The 22,211-nt window shown below is 33.7% G+C and overlaps 1 protein-coding gene across 6 annotated transcripts in view; it reads left to right on the top strand.

The window, feature by feature from the left end:
- The window catches only part of ERCC6L2 (ERCC excision repair 6 like 2), a 129,145-nt gene that overhangs the window by 33,560 nt on the left and 73,374 nt on the right, over nt 1-22,211 (top strand). For all 6 annotated transcript variants that reach the window (XR_014817656.1, XM_021064596.2, XM_003357697.6 and 3 more), the window contains exons 5-11: nt 2,539-2,700; nt 3,993-4,200; nt 8,688-8,828; nt 9,831-9,944; nt 11,896-12,015; nt 18,220-18,291; nt 18,892-19,037. Coding sequence is in view for 5 of the 6 variants with exons in the window: in XM_003357697.6 (XP_003357745.4) it covers nt 2,539-2,700; nt 3,993-4,200; nt 8,688-8,828; nt 9,831-9,944; nt 11,896-12,015; nt 18,220-18,291; nt 18,892-19,037 (963 nt within the window). In the remaining variant the exon portion in view is untranslated. The remainder of the gene's footprint in view (nt 1-2,538; nt 2,701-3,992; nt 4,201-8,687; nt 8,829-9,830; nt 9,945-11,895; nt 12,016-18,219; nt 18,292-18,891; nt 19,038-22,211) is intronic.

The following is a 22,211-nucleotide window of genomic DNA, read 5'->3' as shown; positions in this document are numbered from 1 at the left end:
AAAGATATATTTCTCCCCTTACAATTAAAAGTAATTTATGGGGTTATGCTCTGATACCATTTGAATATTCTGGTCCTTTGATCCATTTACTTAGTGGTATTAGCATACAGAAATTATTCCTGCCTGAATCAGTTATTTTATTGGGTTTTACAAAACAATGTTTCTCTAAATTTATAATTTCTTCTACACTTATTAAACAGCATTCTCCTATAATTAGAAATTTCAACTGGAAAAGCAAGATGAATGCTTGATTCTTTTGCTTTAATTTCTAATTTTCAGACCAAACATGGGTGCACTGGTCATCTACAATGGTAGCAAAGCTTCTCTCCTGCTCCTCCTCCCCTTTTTTTGAGTATCACTATCTGTGGACTTGATTCTAGATTTTTGAGGTGCAATTGACATGCCATAGAATTTACCCACTTTTAGTATAAAATAGTTTTTAATAAATTTATAAAGTTGTACAGTTATCACCATAATCCAGTTTAAGAATATATCCATTACCTCAAATTTTTTTGTTGTTTTTAGTCAATCTCTGGTCCCATCTCTAGTTCCAGGTAACCACTAATCTGCTTTCTGTCTCTATAGATTTGCCTTTTCTAGAAATTTCGTATAAATTTCATATAACATGTAGTCTTTTATATCTGGCTTCTTTCCCTTAAGTTTTTGAGGTTCATCATGTAACATTTCAGTAGTTTATTCCTTTTTATAGCTAAGCAGTATGATTGTATGTATATACCTTATTTTGTTTATCAAGTGGATGGACATTTGGATTGTTTCCGGTTTTTGTCTGTTATGAGTAATGCCACTGTGAACATTTACATACAAGTCTTTGCGTGAATGTAAATTTTCATTTCTCTTGTTAGATACCTAGGAATGGAGTTGCTGGGTGGGTTGAGGAAATTAAACTTTTTAAGAAACTACCAAACTGTCTTAGAAAAGTAGCTCTACTTTCCCAAAAGCAGCATATTAGATTTCCAGTTTCCTGTGCCAACACTTAATATTGTCAGTCATTTTTGACTGACATTCAGGTGGCTTTGTAGTGATAACTCTTGGAGTTTTTTCATTTTTCTAAAGATGATGAACTTTTTTATGTGCTTATTTGCTCTTTGTGTATCTTCTTCATAAAATGTCTTAAAATCTTTAACCCATCTTTAAACTAGATTGTTTTAACTTGTGTTGAATTGTGATAATTCTTTATATATTCTGTATACACATTCTTTACCAGGTAGTGGTTTGCAAATGTTTTCTCCCAGTCTGTAGCATGTCTTTTCGTTTTCTTAATGTTGCCTTTGGAAGAGCAAAAGTTTTTAACTTTGATGAAGTCCAACTTATCAGAAAATTTTTATTGTCCATGCTTTTGGTGTCATACCTAAGAAATTTTTGCCTAACCCAGAGTCACAAGATTTTTTTCCTACATTTTATAACCTCTATCATTTAAGCTCTCATATTTAGGTCTGTGATCAATTAGAGTTAATTTTTATGGTGTGAGGTAAGGGTCTCAATTTTTTTTCATGGAACTCCTAGGCTTTTATTTATTCAATGTTTTTATACCACCCCATAATCATTATTCTTTTTTAAAAATTATTTTTTTTATTTATTTACTTTCTTTATAGGGCCACCCCTGCAGCACATAAAAGTTCCCAGGCTAGGAGGTGCAGCTGCAGACCCTCACCACAGCAACACCAGATCTGAGTCACATTTGCAACCTATGTTGCAGCTCGCGGCAACGCCAGATATTAACCCACTGAGCGAGGCCAAGGATGGAACCTGCATCCTCACGGACACCATGTTGGGTTCTTAACCTGCTGGACCACAGTGGGAACTCCCCCATAGTCATTATTCTTTTTTTTTTTTTTTTTGTCTTTTGTCTTTTTTGTTGTTGTTGTTGTTGCTATTTCTTGGGCCGCTCCCGCGGCAGTCATTATTCTTAACGATGCTCAAATTTTCCAATTAGTCTGGCCACTGTGTCTGTTGGACATAACATCATTTGTCTTTGGATACATCTGTACTTTCTCACTCTGTAGTATTTCTCCTGCTGCACACTTGAAAAAAAAACTATTTCTCCATGAGGCTCTGCTTCCTTATAGTAGATTGACCAACATGACTCTCCATTCCTACTTGGGTAACAGTCAGTTTTAAACCACCTTAGCAGACAGAACTATGTAGTACAGCTTTAAAAATCATGAGCTTATATTGATATTTTTATTCATATTTAACATAGTAAGTTTGCTTCTTTTATATTTATGTTTTCTTGCTTTTAGAAGATTGCTTTTTTTTGTGATTTTAGTGATGTTTAAATGAGTTTTTTCATTTCATAGTTACTACTCTATGCCTTTTTGCTTCCCTACACATTTTCTTTTCATGGGTTTTCCAAATCTGTGATCATTTAAATAACTAGGTGAGAATTCTGTGGAATCATCAGAGAGTAAAGAGGAAAACACTTCAAAACTTTGGTAGGGAAAACTGCTCTCTAAAAATTACATAGACTAAGAAAGGGACGTTTTCTCAATCTTTTCTCCTGTTTTTCTCACTTTATAGTTTGGAATGGTCAGCTGTCATTGTAGATGAAGCTCATAGAATCAAGAATCCAAAGGCTAGAATAACAGAAGTTATGAAAGCTTTAAAATGTAATGTCCGAATTGGCCTCACTGGAACCATTCTTCAGAACAACATGAAAGAATTGTGGTGTGTTATGGACTGGTGAGTAAAAACACTTTTTATTTTTATTTTTTTGAAAAGTACTCAATACTTCTTTACCTTAATGTTACTTTGTTTCCTTATTATTTGTTTCTGGAAAAAAATTGTTTGTTTTCAGAAGTGATTGATAGCAAATACAGTATACAGAGTATAAAAAGTCCCATAAAAACCTATCTATATATTACTTTTGGCCCATGAAGTAAATATCTGAACTAATTTACCATTCCTTCATCTTCTTATAGTTGTTCACTGAAACTGTCATAAAGAAAGAACAGGAGTTGTGGCTCAGTGAATTAAGAACCTGACATAGTGTCTGACAACCTGTCATAGATGCCAGTTTGATTCTTAGCCTCACTCAGTGAGTTAAGGATCTATCGGCTGCAGCTGTAATTCGACCCCTAGCCTGGGAACTTCCATCGGCCATGGGTGCAGCCATAAAAAGAAAAAAAATAAAGGAGTTCCCATTGTGGTGCAGCAGAAAGGAATCCAACTAGGAACCATGAGGTTGTGGGTTCAATCCCTGGTCTTGCTCAGTGGGTTAAGGATCTGGCGTTACTGTGAACTGTGGTGTAGGTTGCAGATACAGCTCGGATCTTGCGTTGCTGTGGCTGTGGTGTAGGCCAGCAGCTATAGCTCTGATTCGACCCCTAGCCTGGGAACCTCCATATGCTGTGGGTGCAGCCCTTAAAAAAAAAAAAAAAGAAAGAACATTCCGCTTTCTTGCCTTTTGTTATTATGATTATCATTAATAAACAAGTAACAGTATATTTCTTTTTCTTTTAAGATTTTTATTTTTTTTCTATTAGAGTGGATTTACAATGTTCTGTCAATTTCTGCTGTATAGTAAAGTGACCCAGTCATACATATATATGTGTGTGTATGTGTGTATACCTTCTTTTTTCTCACATTATCCTCCATCATGTTCCATCAGAAATGACTAGATATAGTTCCCGTACTGTACAGCAGGATGTCATTGCTTATCCACTCCAAATGCAATAGTTTGCATCTACTAACCCCAAACTCCCAGTCCTTCCCACTCCTTCCCCCTCCCCCTTGGCAAGCACAAGTCTGTTCTCCAAGTCCATGAGTTTGTTTCTTTTCTGTAGATAGGTTCATTTGTGCTGTATATTAGATTCCAGATATAAGTGAGATTATATATTTGTCTTTCTCTTTCTGACTTACTTCACTTAGTATGAGGGTCTCACAGTTTATTTCTTAAAAGCAACAAGTAGTGAATGTTTACCTTTTTAGATAATTTAATAAAGCATTGACATTTTCTTTTTGCCTTTGTAAAGGGCTGTGCCAGGACTTTTAGGTAGTGAGATCCACTTCAAGAAGCACTTTTCTGACCCAGTAGAACATGGTCAGAGACACACAGCAACAAAAAGAGAACTAGCTACTGGCCGAAAGGCCATGCAAAGACTTGCAATAAAGATGTCTGGATGGTTTCTCAGGCGTACCAAGATTCTAATCAAAGATCAGTTGCCTAAGAAGGAAGACCGGGTAAGAACAGCTTTTGTATATATTATGAATTTGTCCTGTTTTTTTTTTTTTTTTCCCTAAAAATATTTCTTTTGAACAGGAAATCTATCACCTATGGTATTTTATGAATGTAGTTTTTTGACTTTTGCTCAGTCTGAAAAAAATTGTTATGTGCAGAATTTCATAAATTATTAATTGATTAATTATTTTCCTAACTTTAGTAATGTGTTTATGAACAGGTTTATTGTTAGTGTACATTAATCTTATTTCTCTTAGTTCAGAACAAGAATGCCTATGACATTATTTTTCCTCAATGAAGAAAGAAGAGCTTCTCTCCCTAATGTGTTTTCTATCCATATTTTGTCTTCCTATACTGAGTACCATGAACAACCCAGTATATTCTTTGGTACCATAATTCTGGCAATGGAACCAGAGTAGTTAAAAACTTTTTAAAATAGGTGCATTTCTTATAGAAGGTACAGTTATACAACTAACCCAATTTTAAGAATTGATAGGAAAATTATGGTTAAATTCTGTTAGTTATATAAGAAAATTTGAGGAGTCGATCTCAAGAGGATTTTTTTTTAACATAGTGGTTCTCTTTCATAGTTTTTAATCTAGTGATTCTTCTGGCTCAAGCAATGGTATAAAAGTTTCTCTAAATTACTATGAAGTAAATTTAATTAATATTGTCCTCAAGAGGGGCAGTTCTATCAAATACCCTCTTATCTTAGGATATTCTGTTGATTATTACTTTGAAAAATAGATTTAAAAACAAAATATGATCCTGATATGAAAGTTGGAGAAATTGATACATTTGACTTTTTGATGTAAAGCATGTATTATTAATTGGAATTGGAATAATTGGAATAATTCATGAATTCCTAGTTTTTAAATGTTTTGTGCAATTTTATGTGTATTATTTAGTTGTCTCTCTAGTAGGAATAATAGGTGTAATTATATGAAGAAAGAATTGTGCAAGAGGTGTAGAACTTGGTCTCTGCAATCTAACAGCGTGAGCTTGAATCCTGGCTGCACTGCTTATGAGTTTTATGGCCTTGAGCAATATGCCAAGTCTCTCAAACCTCAGTTTCTTTATCTTTTAAATGGGAATCATGGGAACAGTTCTTCCTTCACATGGTTGCTCTGAAATGAGTGACATGTATAAAGTATTCACTAAATGTTGCTGCATGTTTTAGTAACAATGCAATAATAAAATACTTAAGAATCCATTTAACCAAGGAGGTGAAAGACCTATACACTGAAAACTATAAGACACTTACGAAAGAAATTGAAGAAGACACAAATAAATTGAAAGATATTCCATATTCATAGATTGGAAGAATTAGTATTTTTAAAATGCCCACACTACCCAAAGCATTCTACAGATTTGATACAACCCCTATCAAAATTCTAATGGCATTTTCACAGAAATAGAAAAAACAACGCTAAAATTTGAAGGAAACCATAAAAGATCCCAAATAGCCAGAGCAATCTAAAAAAAGAAGAACAAAGCTAGAGACATTGCATTTCCTGGCTTTAAACTGTATTACAAAGCTACAGTAATCAAAATGGTATGGTACTGGCATAAAAACACATAGATCAATGGCATAGAATAGAGAGCACAGAAATAAACCTATGTTTACAAGAGCACTCAGTGGAGAAAAGACTGTCTTCAATAAACAATGTTAGGAAAATTGGATACTCACATGAAAAAGAATGAAATTGGATTCCTTTTATACCGCTCACAAAAATTAACTCAAAATGGATTAAAGACTTAAATATAAGACTCGAAGCTATAAACCCCTAGAATAAAACATAAGGGAAAAACTCCTTGACACTGGTCTTCACAATGATTTTTTGGATGTGACATCAAAAGCAAAGCAACAAAAACAATCATAAACAAGTGAGATTACATCAAACTAAAAAATTTCTATACAGCAGAAGAAGCAATCAACAGAATGAAAAAGAAACCTATCTCATGTGACAAAATATTTGCAAACAATACATCTGATACAAGCTCATGTTTAAAATATACAAAATCTCATACAGCTCAATAGCAAAAAACCAAACAAGGTGATTGAAAAATAGGCAAAGGACAGAGATTCCTTTTGGCACCGCAAGTTAATGATCTGGCATTGCTTCAGCTGCAGCTGTGGCATAGGTCACAACTGCAGAGTGGGTTCAATCCCTGGTCCAGAAACTTCCACATGCTGTGGATGTGGCAAAAAAAAAAAAGGCAGAAGACCTAAACAGATTTTTTTTTTTTCCAAAGAAGACATACAGATGGTCAACAGACACATGAGAAGATAGTATCACTAATCATCCAGGAGTTGCAAATCAAAATCACAATTAGATATCAGCTCACACCATCAGAATGGCTTTTATCAAAAAGACAAGAGATAGCAAGTGTTGGTGGTGATGTGAAGAAAAGGACAGCCTACAGCCTACCCAGTACACTGTTGCTAGGAATGTAAATTGGTGCAACCACTATGTAAAACAATTTGAAGGTTCCTCAGAAAATTAAAATAGAATTGCCAACAATCCCACTTCTGGGTATACAGTTGGCCCTTTGTATCTTCAGGTTCCACATACACAGGGTCAACTATACTACACTGTATTGTATAAGGATCTTAAGTATTCACAGATTTTGGTACATATGGGAGAGATGGGTCCTGGAACCATTCCCCCACACATATCAAGGGACAATTGTGTATCTGAAGAAAATGAAATCACTCTTGAAGAGATATGAACTACGTTTATTTCAGCATTATTCACAATAGCTAAGACATGGAAACAACCTCCGTTTCTGTTGACAGATGAATGGATAAAGAAAATGTGTATATACTGGAATGACAAATTATTCAGCCATTTAAAAGAAGGAAATCTGTCACTTGTGACAACGTGGAGGGCATTATGTTAAGTGACATAAGTCAGAGAAAGACACTTATGATCTCATTTATGTGTGGAGTTAAAAAAAAAAAGCTACACAGAAAGTAGAATGGTAGTTGTGAAAGGCTCAGATTTAGGGGAAATGGGGAGATGTTGGTTAGAGACCACGAAGTTCCAGTTGAATAGCTTGGGGATGTAATGTACAGCATAGTGACAGAGTTAGCAATACTGAAAGTTGCTAAGAGAATAGATCTTAAATGTTCTCATCATACACACAAAAAGTAATTAGGTGAAAAGATGAATGCATTAACTAACTTTACTGCTGTGGTAATCATTTTGCTATAAATACATGTATCAAATCATAACATGCATCTTAAATTTAAACAATATTATATGTTAATTATATCTTAATAAAGATAATTATAAAAGCTGGGGAAAAATAATAACTCACAATTTCCCCCCATACCTTAATCTTTGAACCCTATCTTCAGTATTCTTTTTTTATTCTTATATGCACAGTTTTTTTGCAGTAATATTCTATTGTAGTGATACACACATATAAATATTTTAAAATAAATTGCTTTTCCCTCTTATTCACATTCCTCAAAGTCTTATTATGGATATATTTACTTTTATGATTCTGGTTACATACAGCTATATTTAGAATTTTCCAATTTCCACTACTACCAGAAATATAAGACAAATTGTATCCTCCATAACTTAGTGGCACTATTTTCTTCTTTTCTTAAATTTGAATTTGGGGCACAAAGTAGCAACTTCTACAAGTTTTGTTTTTATGTGTATTTACTTAATTCTTACCTTTACTAATCTTAGGAATTTATAGCAAGGTATTTTAACTTGTTTTTAGTAATAGGAAGTTTTTTATTTTTTTCTAAATTTTCAAGTAATTCAGTATTATCCATACCGTTGTTCTGAAATCTTCCCCTTTTCCTTATCTAGTTTTTTATTTGACCTAAACTTTATTTTTTGTTTTTTAGGGCCGCACCTGTGGCATATGGAGGCTCCCAGGCTAGGGGTCAAATAGAAGCTATAGCTGCCAGCCTACACCACAGCCACAGCAACGCAGGATCTGAGCTGTGTCTGCAACCTACACCACTGTTCACCACAATGCCAGATCCTTAACCCACTGAACGAGGCCAGGAATTGAACCCACAACCTCATGGTTCCTAATCGGATTCGTTTTTTGCTGCGCCATGACAGAAACTCCCTATTTGACTTAAACTTGAATCACTTATTTGTATGATGGGCTAAGAATATAGAACCCTGTTAAGACCCACAGTATTATATTGAGAAATATATAAGGAAATCACGTACTTGTTTTTTTCATATTTTGATTTTTTTTGAATTAGAAAACAAATAGATTTATTTGAAAATTAAGTTATAATTTGTATGGTTTCGGGTAGGGTGGTAGCACAGAACATGGAGAATTAGGAGAAATTTTCCTGTGTTCTCCAAATATAAGGATGTATCCAGGAGAAAAATAAGTTAGTTTAAGAGTAGTTTTCACTGTTATAGTCTATGAAACCTGTTGTGCATTGTGTTAAGTATTGCCTTAAAAAAGATATTAATAAATACCTTTTATTTTATCTCGGCAGATGGTGTATTGTTCTCTGACAGATTTTCAGAAAGCTGTCTATCAAACAGTGTTAGAAACAGAAGATGTGTCTTTGATACTTCAGTCTTCTGAGCCTTGTCCCTGCAGTAGTGGCCAAAAAAGGAGAAATTGTTGTTATAAGGTAAACATATCAGTGTGATATCTTTACTATCTTGCTTTTGATGACATAGTCCTCCATCCTAGTGAGAGTAAGAAGAAAATAAAATAACTTTTCCTACACAGTTCTTTAACTTTAGAAGCTGCTATAAAAAGGAATAATTTTCAAAAAGATTTTACAATATCAAATACTAATTGCAGTACAATACAATATTCAAGTATCTCTTCAAAAAACTAGTTTTTAAAAGTAGCTCTAATTTTATATCCTCCCTTTCAACATTTATTGGGAAGTATCCTACTAAAGTAATGAAATTTCATTTCATTTCCAGTAAATTTCTCATTATCAATGGGTTAATACTTCCTCTGTGATAGCAGGCTTAAAATATTATTCTGATATGAGAGAGAATGTTAATTTCATAGAAACCATGTATCAATACAAAAAAGCATTTTATTTAGAAACAAATATTCATTTAAGCTTTTTTAAAACCTATTTCCTGCTGTTTTTCAACCTCTATTTTATTATCAACTTATCTGTCCCATATCCGCCTACATAGAGGGCCCCTAAATAAATATTTATGTAGCTTGTTATTTATTCCATATCTCATTTATTTTGCTGTTTTTAACTACTTCACTTTTTTTGTAGTAGTACAGTTTCCTAGGAAACTGGAATATAGACGAGTGGAGAGAGTAAAGGCCTCTGTGTAACACCACCAACCACTGTAGTTTTATGGGGAACCTCTCCTGGCAGCATTTCTATCATTGTGTCTCATGAGGATAAATACTTCCTGGTATGAGGACTTTCTGCTCTCTTTTATTAAAGGCATCATTGCATTATAGTTCACCAAAAGTGTGATTCCCTGTTAGTGGTTCATGGATATTTTATATATCAGCCACTATTTTCTAGAATGTATATTGCCAATAGTAACTAGATAATAATAAACATAGTGGTATATGTTGAGATGTAAGTAGTTCCATAACCATGTTAGTTCCTTGCTTATTCTTATTTTCTGTACTTTTCTGGTTACAGACCAATTCACATGGCGAATCAGTGAAAACCTTGTATTTCAGTTACCTCGCAGTCCTTCAGAAGGTAGCTAACCACGTCGCATTACTACAGGCCGCTAGCACCTCCAAGCAACAGGTTTGGTTTGGTTTTTTAAATGTCTTTGTGATACTATTTGGTATAAAATTTCTTAGCCAAATATTCTGAAGTTATTTTTGGGTGAAATTTAAGAGGTAACTGACTGGCTTGTTTTTTACTTTAGGTGTCAAAGAAATATATGCACTTAAGTTTTTTTTCCCCATTGAAAATTTTTTTTCCCCATTATAGCTGAGTTACAGTGTTTTGTCAGTTTCTTAGTGTACAGCCAAGTGACCCAGTCACACCTATGTATATATATACATTCTTTTTCTCACATTGTCCTCCATCATGTTCCATCACAAGTGACTAGATATTGTTCCCTGTGCAGGACTCCATTCCCTATCCACTCCACTTGAAATAGTTTGCATCTGTTAACCCCAAGCTCCCAGTCCATCCCACTCCCTCCCCCTTCCCTCTTGGCAACCACAAATCTGTTCTCCAACTCCATACATTTCTGTTCTCTGGAAATGTTCATTTGTGCTGTATATTAGATTCCAGGTATAAGTAATGTCATATGGTATTTGTCTTTCTCTTTCTGACTTACTGCACTTAGTATGAGAGTCTCTAGTTCCAATCATGTTGCTGCAGATGACATTATTTTGTTCTTCTTAATGGCTGAGTAGTATTCCATTGTATATATATACTGCATCTTCTTAATCCATTCATCTTGGTTGAATGTCTTGGCTATTGTTAATAGTGGTTGTTTCCATGTCTTGGCTATAGTGAATAGTGCTGCAAAGAACATATGGGTGCATGTATCTTTTTCAAGGAAAGTGTTGTCCAGATATATGCCCAATAGTGGGATTTCTGGGCCCATGTGATAGTTCTATAATTTTCTGAGGTACCTCTGTACTATTTCCTATAGTCGTTGTACCAATTTGCATTCCCACCAACAGTGTAGGAGGGTAGCCTTTTCTCCACACCTCTCCAGCATTTGTTATTTGTTGACTTGTTAATGTGGCCATTCTGGCAGGTGTGAGGTGGTACCTCATAGCAGTTTTGATTTGTCTTTCTTTAATAATTAGTGATGCTAAGCATTTTTTCATGTGCCTGTTGGCCATCTGTATATCTTATTTGGAGAAATGTCTATTCAGGTCTTCTGCCCATTTTTCATTTGGGCTGTTTGTTTTTTTGCTGTTGAGTTGTATAAGTTGTTTGTATATTTTAGAGATTGAACTCTTGTCAGTTGCATCATTTGAAACTATTTTTTCCCATTCCATAGGGTGTCTTTTTGGTTTTTTTTTATGGTTTCCCTTGCTGTGCACTTAAGTTTTTTATCAAAGTGAGAAAATTTAACCCTAAAATAACTCACTTTTTATGTCTCTGATAATGTTCATATATTTATTTTCCTAACATCTTTTGTTAGAATACTAATTAAAGATATTTGATGAGTCAGTCCTAATTCCAATAATAATGTGTCTAATTACATTTATCTAATCTACTGAATTAAAATAAGGATTTATAATAATCTGTATGTTAAATATTAGAAGTACTTCCCAAACTGGTAAAAATCAATAATTTCAAAATTTAGGTATAAATAGAGTCATTTACTTTGGTCTTTTCAACTGTGTCTTATTCTAAACCACAACATAATTAAAAGGATTTTTTTCAAAGCTGTTTTACATGGTGATTTTATATTTTCTTTTTGTGTGATAGTCTTGAGGCTATTCAAAGGTAATTTTAAAAGACTCTTTGCTCTTTTGGAAATATTTGGTTCCTTACTTTGTAAATCTTAAAAAAGTAATATGATAGCCATATCACTATTTTAGAACTTATCAAATCCGTATGTGATTAACGTATCACTTTAAGTTTTCTGAAGTATTAGTCTGACTTTAGAGAAGGTAAAATCTTCAAACTGATATATTCCTTATAAATTATTTCCATAAATAATTTCAGTTTATATAGGTTTAAATGTGTTGAGATTTCTTTTCTTCTACTTCTTCCTCTTAAGGAAACACTTATCAAAAGGATATGTGATCAAGTATTTTCCAGATTCCCAGATTTCGTGCAGAAAAGCAAAGATGCAGCCTTTGAAACACTTTCTGACCCAAAATACAGTGGAAAAATGAAGGTAAGCATTCTTTTTTCAGGTTGCTTACATCAAGGATGATGTGCAATATACTTATCAAATAGTATGACAGGGACACCGATTAGAATAAATGCCCAAGCATTCACAAGAGATGGTAACCAAACATAACTGGTATAGTTGTATCTGCATTTCTGAGCTTACTTACATGAATGGTCAGTTTCTCAGTTAGTTGTAGTTATATCAACCTACTTCAGACTTTCCTTTTTGATGTATTGGATTCTTGCCCTCTTAAAAATGTATGCAGTTCCACATATATTATAGCTTGTCTTCAAATGTTTAAGGAGATAATCTACCAGCAATATAAACGTTAATGCCAAATAAAAGAATGAAGATAGGCAGTAGTTCCAAATTAGAGAAAGGAACTTTTCGAAGAGTTCAAGGTGGACAGGGCCTCTATGTCAAGACTGAATTTTCTGGCTCTTGTTTTCACTTGCTCACCTTGACTGTAAGGTTGCTAAATCACATTTGTGGGAAGGGAGCATTTGCTGGATACCAGGCAACTGACCTGTTAGTGCTGTTCTTGGTGGTGTATTACTGAGGGAGGAGTGTGAAAAGCACAGGCTGGTTCTCCAGTCATGTCTCAGGGCTTTGGGCATTGCTTCTACAGCTGCATGACATATTGATAGCTCCCAACCACCTTGCAATAGAATGCGTTTGTTCAAGCCCTTAATAACTATCAAGAATCTTTATTTATGGATTCAGATTTTTTCAGACTAATTTCCAATGTAAATGTTTTCATTAAGAAAAAAATGTATTTCTTTTGGCAAAAAGTAAAAAGGAATAATTTAATCTTAAAATAACTCATTTTTTATGTCTCTGATAATGTTCACGTATTTATTTTCCTAATTTTTTTCCTTTAAAATCCTGCTAATATTCTTCATGCATAATTTGCATAAGCAAAAAATAGTTTACTTCCCTTGAACTTCTAAATTCAATGAAGTAAAATCTAGAAAGATTACCTTAAAAACTTGTATTTTTTTTCATTGAGATATAATTGACATATGACATTATGTTAGTTTTAGGTATAAAATATAATAATTTGATATGTATATGTAGATAGAGGGAGAGAGAGAGAAATGATTACCACAATAAGTTTAGTTGATATTCATCACCATACATAGTTATAAGAACTTGAAAAGACTATCCTTTCCCTATTGTGTATTCTTGGCTCCTTTGTCATAAATTAATTGACCATTTATGCATGGGTTTATTTCTGGGCTCTCTATTTTGTTCCATTGATCTATGTGTCTGTTTTTATGCTAATGCTCTTTTGATTGCTATAGCTTTGTGATATAGCTTGAAATCAAGAAATGTGGTGCTTCCACCTTTGTTCTTCTTTCTCAAGATTGCTTGGGCTATTTGGAGTTTTTTGTGATTTCATATGAATTTTAGGATATATATTTTTTTTACTTCTATGAAAAACATCATTAGACTTTTCATAGGGGTTCCATTGAATCTATAGATTGCTTTGGGTAGTATAAACATTTTAACAATATTAATTCTTGCAATCCATGAGCATGGACTATCTTTCCTTTTGTGTCTTCAGTTTCTCTCATCAGTGTCTTACAGTTTTTGGTGCACATGTCTTTCACCTCCTGGGTTAAATTTATTACTAGTTATTTTATTCTTTTTGATGTAATTGTAAATGGGATTGTTTTCTTAATTCTACTTTCTGATGGTTCTTTATTAATATATAGAGATGCGACTGAGTTTTGTATATTGATTTTGTATCTTGCGACTTTACCGAATTTATTTATTAGTTGTAACTTTTTTTTTGGTGGAGTCCTTAGGGTTTTCTATAGATAATATCATACCATATGCAAATAGAGACAATTTTACTTTTTCATTTCTTATTTGGATACCTTTTTTTTCCTTGCCTAATTGCTCTGGCTAGGATTTCCAGTACATGAAAATGGAAAGAGTGAACATCCTTTTCTTATTCCTGATCTTAAAGGAAAAGCTTTCAGTTTTTCATCATTAAGTATGATGTTAGCTGTGAGCTTACCACATATAGCCTTTTTTATGTTGAAACGTGTTCCCTCTATATTCACTTTCGGAAAGTTGTATATTGTTAAAATAAGTAAGTTTGTATTAGAACATCCTATGATTTATTATCACAAAAATTAATTCATATCTAATAATATTTCCTAACAATAATAAATCTATTTTTATTATCCATTTTATTGACTTTTATTTATTTTAAAACTGAGAAATGGAAAATGCCTAATTAATTTAGAACTGAGCACTTACAATCCCATAGTTCAAACCAATAGCATATTTCCAGAAAACTTTATTACTCATGCCTATTTATTTAAATTTTATTCATTGTAACTCTTCATTAAAAATTTACCACTCTTGAAATTAAATGGAGGAGTTCTCACTGTGGTGCAGTGGATTAAGGATCTGCATTGTCTCTGCAGCAGCTTAAATTGCTGCTAAAGCATGGGTTCAATCCTGGCCCAGCAAAGTGAGTTAAGGATCAGATCTGGTATTACTGCAGCTGGGGTATGAGTCACAGCTGTGACCCAGATTTGATCCCTGGCCAGAATCTTCCGTATAACATGAGTGCAGCAAAAAAAGAAAAAAGGAATTAAATGGATTTTTATTGCTCTATATTTTATATTCGTATATACCCATTAAGTGTATTATTTAAAACATATTGAAGTTATTTATCTAGGAATAATAGTACCTGATTAAGGTAATTATTACATTTATTTTTATTATGATTTTTAGAAGATAATTATTGCCAGGGGCTGGGTATATATCTTTATATGTGAAGGAAGTCCTAGTTTACTTGGTTTGTGGGAGAACACCAACAAAACAGAGACTGGTAGTATTAAGTTAGGGATGTGTTCTTAAGACTGTGTTTCATCATTTGATCAGCAACATCATCTAGTGATTTAGTAATACAGAACTTATAGGCTTATAATGGAATTAATGCCTGTGGGGTTAAGAACTCCAAGTTGTATATACTTCTTGAATTCAGGTGGTAAAAGATCTTAGTTCTTTGTTTATTGTAGGTTCGCCTGCAGCTGCAGTGTATTTGTAGACATAATACCTACCATACCCGTGGTAGCCTCAAAGCCACACTCATGAACTCCAGCTCTTTCTCTTAAGTGCTAAGGTCTTTAGACCTTAACTGCTATTCAAGGGGGTGATCACAAATTGCACTCACTCCTCTGATAAGAATCTTCATTCTCCCTTTAATACTCTGGGAAATGCCAGAGTCTTACGGTCAGGGATGAAAAAACAAAACAAAACAAAAAACTAGAAAGCCCTATTTGGTGCTGTTGGAATCAAACAAGAGTCATGTTCATCTCTAGACCTAACTAATTCAAGAAAAATTAGATCAAAGATTCATTAGCTGTGAACTTTCTCAAATTTAGGATTCCTTTACAGGTGGATTGTCTTGTCCTGTGGAGGACAGCTGAGTGACATAACATTGGGTCTGTATTATTAAGACTACCTATAGTGACCACACTGTTATTTCTGAAATTTTTAGTAAGGGATGTTAGTTTATAGTTATTCATTTACTTAAGTTTTTTTTTTTTTAACTATCCTAACGAAGACCTCTGGTCCAAAAGGATTCACTTTTGTTATTTCTTGTTTTTGTTTTTACTTTAAGATATTTAAGAAAACCTGACATCATAATTGGTATGATGCCACTCAATCAGGGTGGATTTCTGTGCGTTATATCTTTGACCTAAAGTGTTAATGTATTTAAGAGAATGAAAAGACTGGGAGGAAGCCACAGACTGGGGGGAATTTATTTGCAAAATAATAGGGACTGGTATCTAAAATACACAAGGAACTCTTAAAACTTGAAACAATAAGAAAATAAACAATCCAATTTAAAAACAGGCAAAAGATCTGAACAGATATTTCACCAAAGAAGATACACAGATGGCAAATAAGCACATGAAAAGCTGCTCAATATTATATGTCATATGTCATCATATGTCGAATTAAAACGAGATACCACTAGACACCTGTTAGAATGACTAAACCCAAAACGCTGACAACACCAAGTGCTGACAAGGATATGGAGCAATAGAAACTCTCATTTTTGCTGGTGAGAATGCAGAAATGGTTTGGAAGGCAGTTTCTCACAAAGTTAAACATATTCTTATGACAAGATCTATCAATTGCACTCCTTGGTATTTACCAAAATTAGTTTAAAACCTACAAGAACCTGTACACAGATGTTTATGGCAGCTTTATTCATAATTGCCCAAACTTGGAAGCATCCAAGATGTCCTTCAATAAGTGAATGGATAAACAAACAATAAACGAGGTACCACTGGTATATGGTACCTCCAGACAATAGAATATTATTCATCAAGCTACAAAAAGGCACAGAGGCACATCAAATGCTAAGTGAAAGGAGCCAGGCATACATACTGTATGATTCCGGCTATATGACATCCTGGAAAAGGCAAAACTATAGAGAAAGGAAGAAAAAAAAATCCGTACGAGAGGGATTTACGGGGAAGGATGAATAGATAGAGTACAGGGAATTTCTAGGACATCGAAAGTTTCTGTATAATATTGTAATGGATGCATGTCATTATATATTTGTCAGGACCCATAGAACTGTACAACACAAGTGAACCCTAATGTAAACTGTGCACTTTCATGAACAGTAATTTTATCAGTATTTATTCATCAGCCAAATATACCACCCTAATGCAAGATGTTAAAAATATAGGAAACAATATACAAGAGAGAAGTGGGAGTTTGCGGAGGAAGGGAGTCTGAAAGAAAGTTCTCTGTGTATTCCACTCAATTCTTGTCTAAGTCTAAAATTGCTCTAAAGTATAAAGTCTGTTAACTTTAAAAAGTTAATGTACTATGTGAAATTCAAGTCCACATTCTTTATATAAGGTCAATTATTTTATTAAAAATAAAACCAATACAAATGGAAATTTATTTATTTATTTTTGCCTTTTTTGTTTTTAGAGCTGTCCCCATAGCATATGGAAGTTCTCAGGCTAGGGGCCAAATCAGAGCTACAGCTGCTTGACTACACCACACCCACAGCGACATGGGATCTGAGCTGCATCTGCGACCCACACCATAGCTCATGGCAATGCCGGATCCTTAACCCACTGAGCAAGACCAGGGATGGAACCCACATCCTCATGGATACTAGTTGGGTTTGTTAACCACTGATCCACAATGGGAACTTCTATAAAATTTATTTTATATGTTCTCCAAGTATTACCTGATCTGTGACATTTTTATTTACCATTTGATTGGTTATCGGTGTGGCTTTTTTTTTTTTGTGAGGGATTTGTGGGAAGGGGTCAGAGTTAGCACAGTGTCTTTTCTTGCTCAATTATTAAGAGTTTCATATTGACTATAAATTCTTATTTAAAATTTAAATATTTATCATTATTTGATAAAAAGATGGTTAGTGTTTATTGTATAGTTCAGAGAAACCTTATCCTTAGTACAGAAAATTCCTTTTCTTTCCTTTGTGGTTTGCTTTTTGCACAATGTTCTGAAGCTGTCCTTGCTAGATGTGGAAATGCCTGTTTAAGAATAACAGTGTTACTATCATACAAAGGCTTTGGATAATTTGCTTCCTTCCTAAAAGCACTGTGTATGGGGGCAGATTATTGGCATTTTGAGGTCAGAGTCAAATCTGGAATTCAGGGCTTACTGTAAATAGAGAAACAGAGGAGAGAAAATGAGACGAGGTATATCTCTGACGGATTATTTTGAGAAAATAAATATCCAGATTTTTAGAACCTAGATGTAATTAAACACATTTTATTACATCTATCTAGAGAAAATTTAAATACCCCGTAAAAGGAATGCTGCTCTTAATTTAGTTTCTGAACATATTATAGGTATAAAGAAAGTATATTTTGGAAATTAAATTAATCCATTTAAATGCATCCCATAATCTAAAATGCTTCCTTTTTATTAAAACCATATGAGATGAAATAAAAGCCTTTGCGAACTTTACTTCATTATTGGCAATATATTGATGAATAACATTTCATATAATATCTAATACCTTATTTCTCTAACTTGGAAAAAATGAATGGCTTTATAAAAGATAACTGAGGTTATGTTGTATAAAAATAGTTTTTTAAGAAATTCTCAAGTGATGCGTATAGGTATAAGATATATTTTTTGTTAAAAGTGGTTCACTGATGTTCTGTGGTTCACTTCCAGGTTCTTCAGCAGCTTTTAAATCATTGCAGGAAAAACAAAGATAAAGTTCTTCTTTTCTCCTTTTCCACCAAGGTGAGTTTTGTCTGAAGTGTCTTCTTGATTGTTTCAGCCCTAACTCCTGAGGCATGAAGTCTAAGAGATAAAATAGCATCCAGGCACATTTTCCATCTTATGTTTCTTCTGTAGGAGATGATAATATTGTAAGCAACTTGTAAAACAGATACTTAAATTTCAGTTATAGGAGGGTTACTTACTCAGACTCCACGATAGATTTCTAATTCCCTGTTGATGTTTTTGTTAATAACTAAAGTGTTCTTTCAGACATTTCATACATTTTAGAATGTGAAAAGAACAAAAATAATGAAATATATTTCCATGAGTTAGCCAATACTTTTCTTTTTATTCGGTTTTTGTTTAAAACAATGAAGATTGATTTTTTTTTTTCCCCTAAAAAGTTGACTTTTTTAAAAAACAAAGATGGCTGAACACTAATGTCAGCTTCAGTATAATGGGAAGATGTATATGGGTCAGAAATTAGAAAAACATTTGCTACTCTTACAAGAAAGAAATTGTGAGCACCAGCAATTAATACTTAGTAAAGCTCATTTCTGTAATGGTATGAAACATTAAACCATGAATTTGTCTTTGCACATCTCTGTATCTTTCCTCTAGTTGCTTGATGTGCTGCAACAATACTGCATGGCGTCTGGGCTTGATTACCGACGACTTGATGGAAGTACAAAGTCAGAGGAAAGAATCAAGATTGTGAAAGAGTTCAACAGCACACAAGATGTTAATATTTGCCTTGTCTCCACAATGTAAGAAAATGAAATTTGATCACTTGGTTTTTATCTAATTGCTTTTAAGATTAAGGTAATCTTTATTATTGGATTTTCAGTGGCTATACTTACGTTGCTTTGCTTTGTTTCATTTAGCTTTAAGGAGAAGCAGCCATAGTGCTATTAATTTTGACTGAAAAAATGGTATCTTGGGTTTTGGGTTTTTTTTTTTTTTTTTTCTTTTTGGCCATTTCTTGGGCCGCTCCCGTGGCATATGGAGGTTCCCAGGCTAGGGGTCAAATCGGAGCTGTAGCTGCTGGCCTACACCAAGCCACAGCAAAGTGGGATCCGAGCCACATCTGCAACCTATACCACAGCTCACCGCAATGCCAGATCCTTAACCCACTGAGCAAGGCCAGGGATCGAACCCCAACCTCATGGTTCCTAGTCAGATTTGTTAACTACTGAGCCACTATGCGAACTCTATCAGTATCTTGAGTTTTATCTAAATTTTTCTCTCAATTCCCCTATCATTGCTGAATTCTCTTTATATGTCTGGCTTTATTTTTTAAAAATTCCAAAATACGTATGTTTCCCCATAGAAATTTTCTGTAGTAGTGTTTTGACTCATGTCTTGTGGTTAGAACAGTCAGACTTAATTGAATAATCAAGTTATTAATCAAATAGATGAGAATCATTTGCAGCTGTGGTTTTCAACCTGTGATCAAGGAGCCCTAGGAAACCTGGTGGACTTAGTGGGCCAAGAGTGCCTTCTTCTTTCTCTACTTTATCTCAATCAGAGCAGACCAACATTTGTAGGTTTTATAAAAGTTAAATCAGTTCTAACACTTATTTGTGAATTTCTCAATAAATGTTTTAAAAAATACACACACTTTAGAAAAAGATTTAAGTAAACATAAACACCTAGGAAGATTTACCCCCCTTTTGGTGGGTAACAAATCCATAACTTTTGATGTCTAATGTAATAAGTGTTTTATAGATGTGCTCTAACTATCTTTCAAAAAGAATTTCAAGTGGCTTTTATTTATTTGTTTGTTTTTAATTGAAGTATAGTTGATTAACAATGTCTTGTTAGTTTCACATGTACTTCTTAGTGACTCAGTTGTATGTGTAAATATGTGTGTATACACACACATATGTATATTCTTTTTCAGATTCTTTTCCTTTAAAGGTTATTACAAAATATTGAGTACAATTTCCTGTACTATGTGTACGTCCTTGTTGGAGTATACAGCATACACTCCTATGTATAGGAGTGTGCATATGTTAATACCATCCGTCTAATTTATCCCTCCGTCTCACCTTTCCCCTTTGTTAACCATGAGTTTGTTTTCTATGTTGGTCTATTTCTGTTTTGTAAGCCCATTTGTATCTCTTTTTTTTAAAATTCAGATTCTACATGTAAGCAGTATCATATGATATTTATCTTTTTCTGTCTGGCTTTCTTCACTTAGTATGATAGTTCATCCATATTGCTGCAAATGGCATATTTCATTCTTTTTTCTGGCTGAGTAATATTCCATCGTGTGTGTGTGTGTGTGTGTGTGTGTGTCTGTGTGTGTCTGTGTGTGTCTGTGTGTGTGTGTGTATACACATCTTTATCCATTCATCTGTTGATGGGCATTTAGGTTGCTTCCATGTCTTGGCTATTGTAAATAGTGCTTGCAGCGAACTTTGGAGTGCATGTATCTTTTCAAATTAGTTTTCTCTGGATATATGCCCAGGAGTAGGATTGAGCATCATATGGTAAATCTATCTTTGTTTTTTTAGGAATATCCATACTGGTTTCCCATACTAGCTGTATCAATTTACATTCCCACCAGCAGTGTAGGAAGGTTCCTTTTCTCCACACCCTCTCAAGCGTTTATATTTGTAGACTTGTTGATGTTTGTTTTTTGGCCATGCCCACAGCATATGGGTTCCCAAGCCAGGGACTGAACCTGTTCCACAGCAGTGAGACTGCAGTGACAACACTGGATCCTTAACCTGCTGCACCACAAGAGAAGTCCAATTTGTAGACTTTGGTCAGTGGCCATTCTGACTAGAGTTAGGTGTCAGGTGATACCTCATTGTAGTTTTGATTTGCATTTCTCTAATAATTAGCAATGTTGAGCATTTTTTCATGTACCTGTTGGCCATCTCTATGTTTTTGGAGAAATGTCTATTTGGATCTTCTGCCCATTTTTTGATTGAGGTGTGTTTTGTTTTGTTTTTTAATTGAGCTACACAAGCTGTATCTTTTGAAAATTAATCTCAAGTGACTTTTAAAATACACATATAAAATACAAAACAGGAAAAACTAAGTCAAAATAAAAATTACTTAAAGTGAGGAATCAAGTGATATACATAATGAGTGAGATACCTAACTGTCGAGAACTGAAATTATTTTTGAATTCTTGCATCTGAAGCCCAAGGAGAGAAGCTCTGGGTTCCCATTTTCCTCTGAATGAAATAATTCCACTCATGAGTACTTAAATACAAAGTATTAAATGACATCAGTTTTCAGTTCGGTTATAAAACACACATCAGAATTTTTAGTTTTTAAATAATGTTTTTAAAGTAATAAATGCCTCAATAGTAGTTAGATTGTAGAGAATTTATAATGACCATCTCTTCAACTATATTGGAAATAGCTTTTTAATCTATCTATTGAATTTTTATTTTTTAAGGACTATTTTCAAGACTTTTTTTGTTAAGCAAAAAAAAAAAAACAAAAAAACAAAACAGTGCAGGACGAAGTGAGTGATATTCTATCTTTAAAGTACATACAAAGGAAAAAAATAACTTAGGACCAAAGCTATTCTACCTAGCAAGGCTATCATTCAAAATTGAAGGGGAGAAGAAGAGTGTGCCACACAAATAAAAACTCAAAGAACTCACTGCCACTAAACTTGTCCTACAGTTAATGTGAATGGACCTTCTTGAAATGGAAAGAAAAGGCCATAACTAGAAATAAAATATATGAAAGAAAAAATATCGCTAATAAAGGCAAATATATAATAAAGGCAGTGGTTTAACCATTTAAAAAGGGGTAGTGTGAAGAATGAGCAGAGAAGAACTACAAAAACAACCAAAAGACACTTAACAAACTGGCAGTAAGTATACACCTATCAATAATTACTTTAAATGTAAATGGACTAAATGCTCCAGTAAAATGAGGGTGGCTGAATGGATACAAAAACCAAACCCATC

This window comes from Sus scrofa, chromosome 10 (genome assembly GCF_054392235.1).
Source record: "Sus scrofa isolate SSC_HxYL_T2T_F1_AM1 chromosome 10, Sscrofa_HxYL_maternal_Yorkshire_Landrace_v2.0, whole genome shotgun sequence".
NCBI classification, from domain to species: Eukaryota; Metazoa; Chordata; class Mammalia; order Artiodactyla; family Suidae; genus Sus; species Sus scrofa.
Note: the sequence above shows the minus strand (reverse complement) of the source record. Positions and strands in the feature narration are given on the sequence as shown.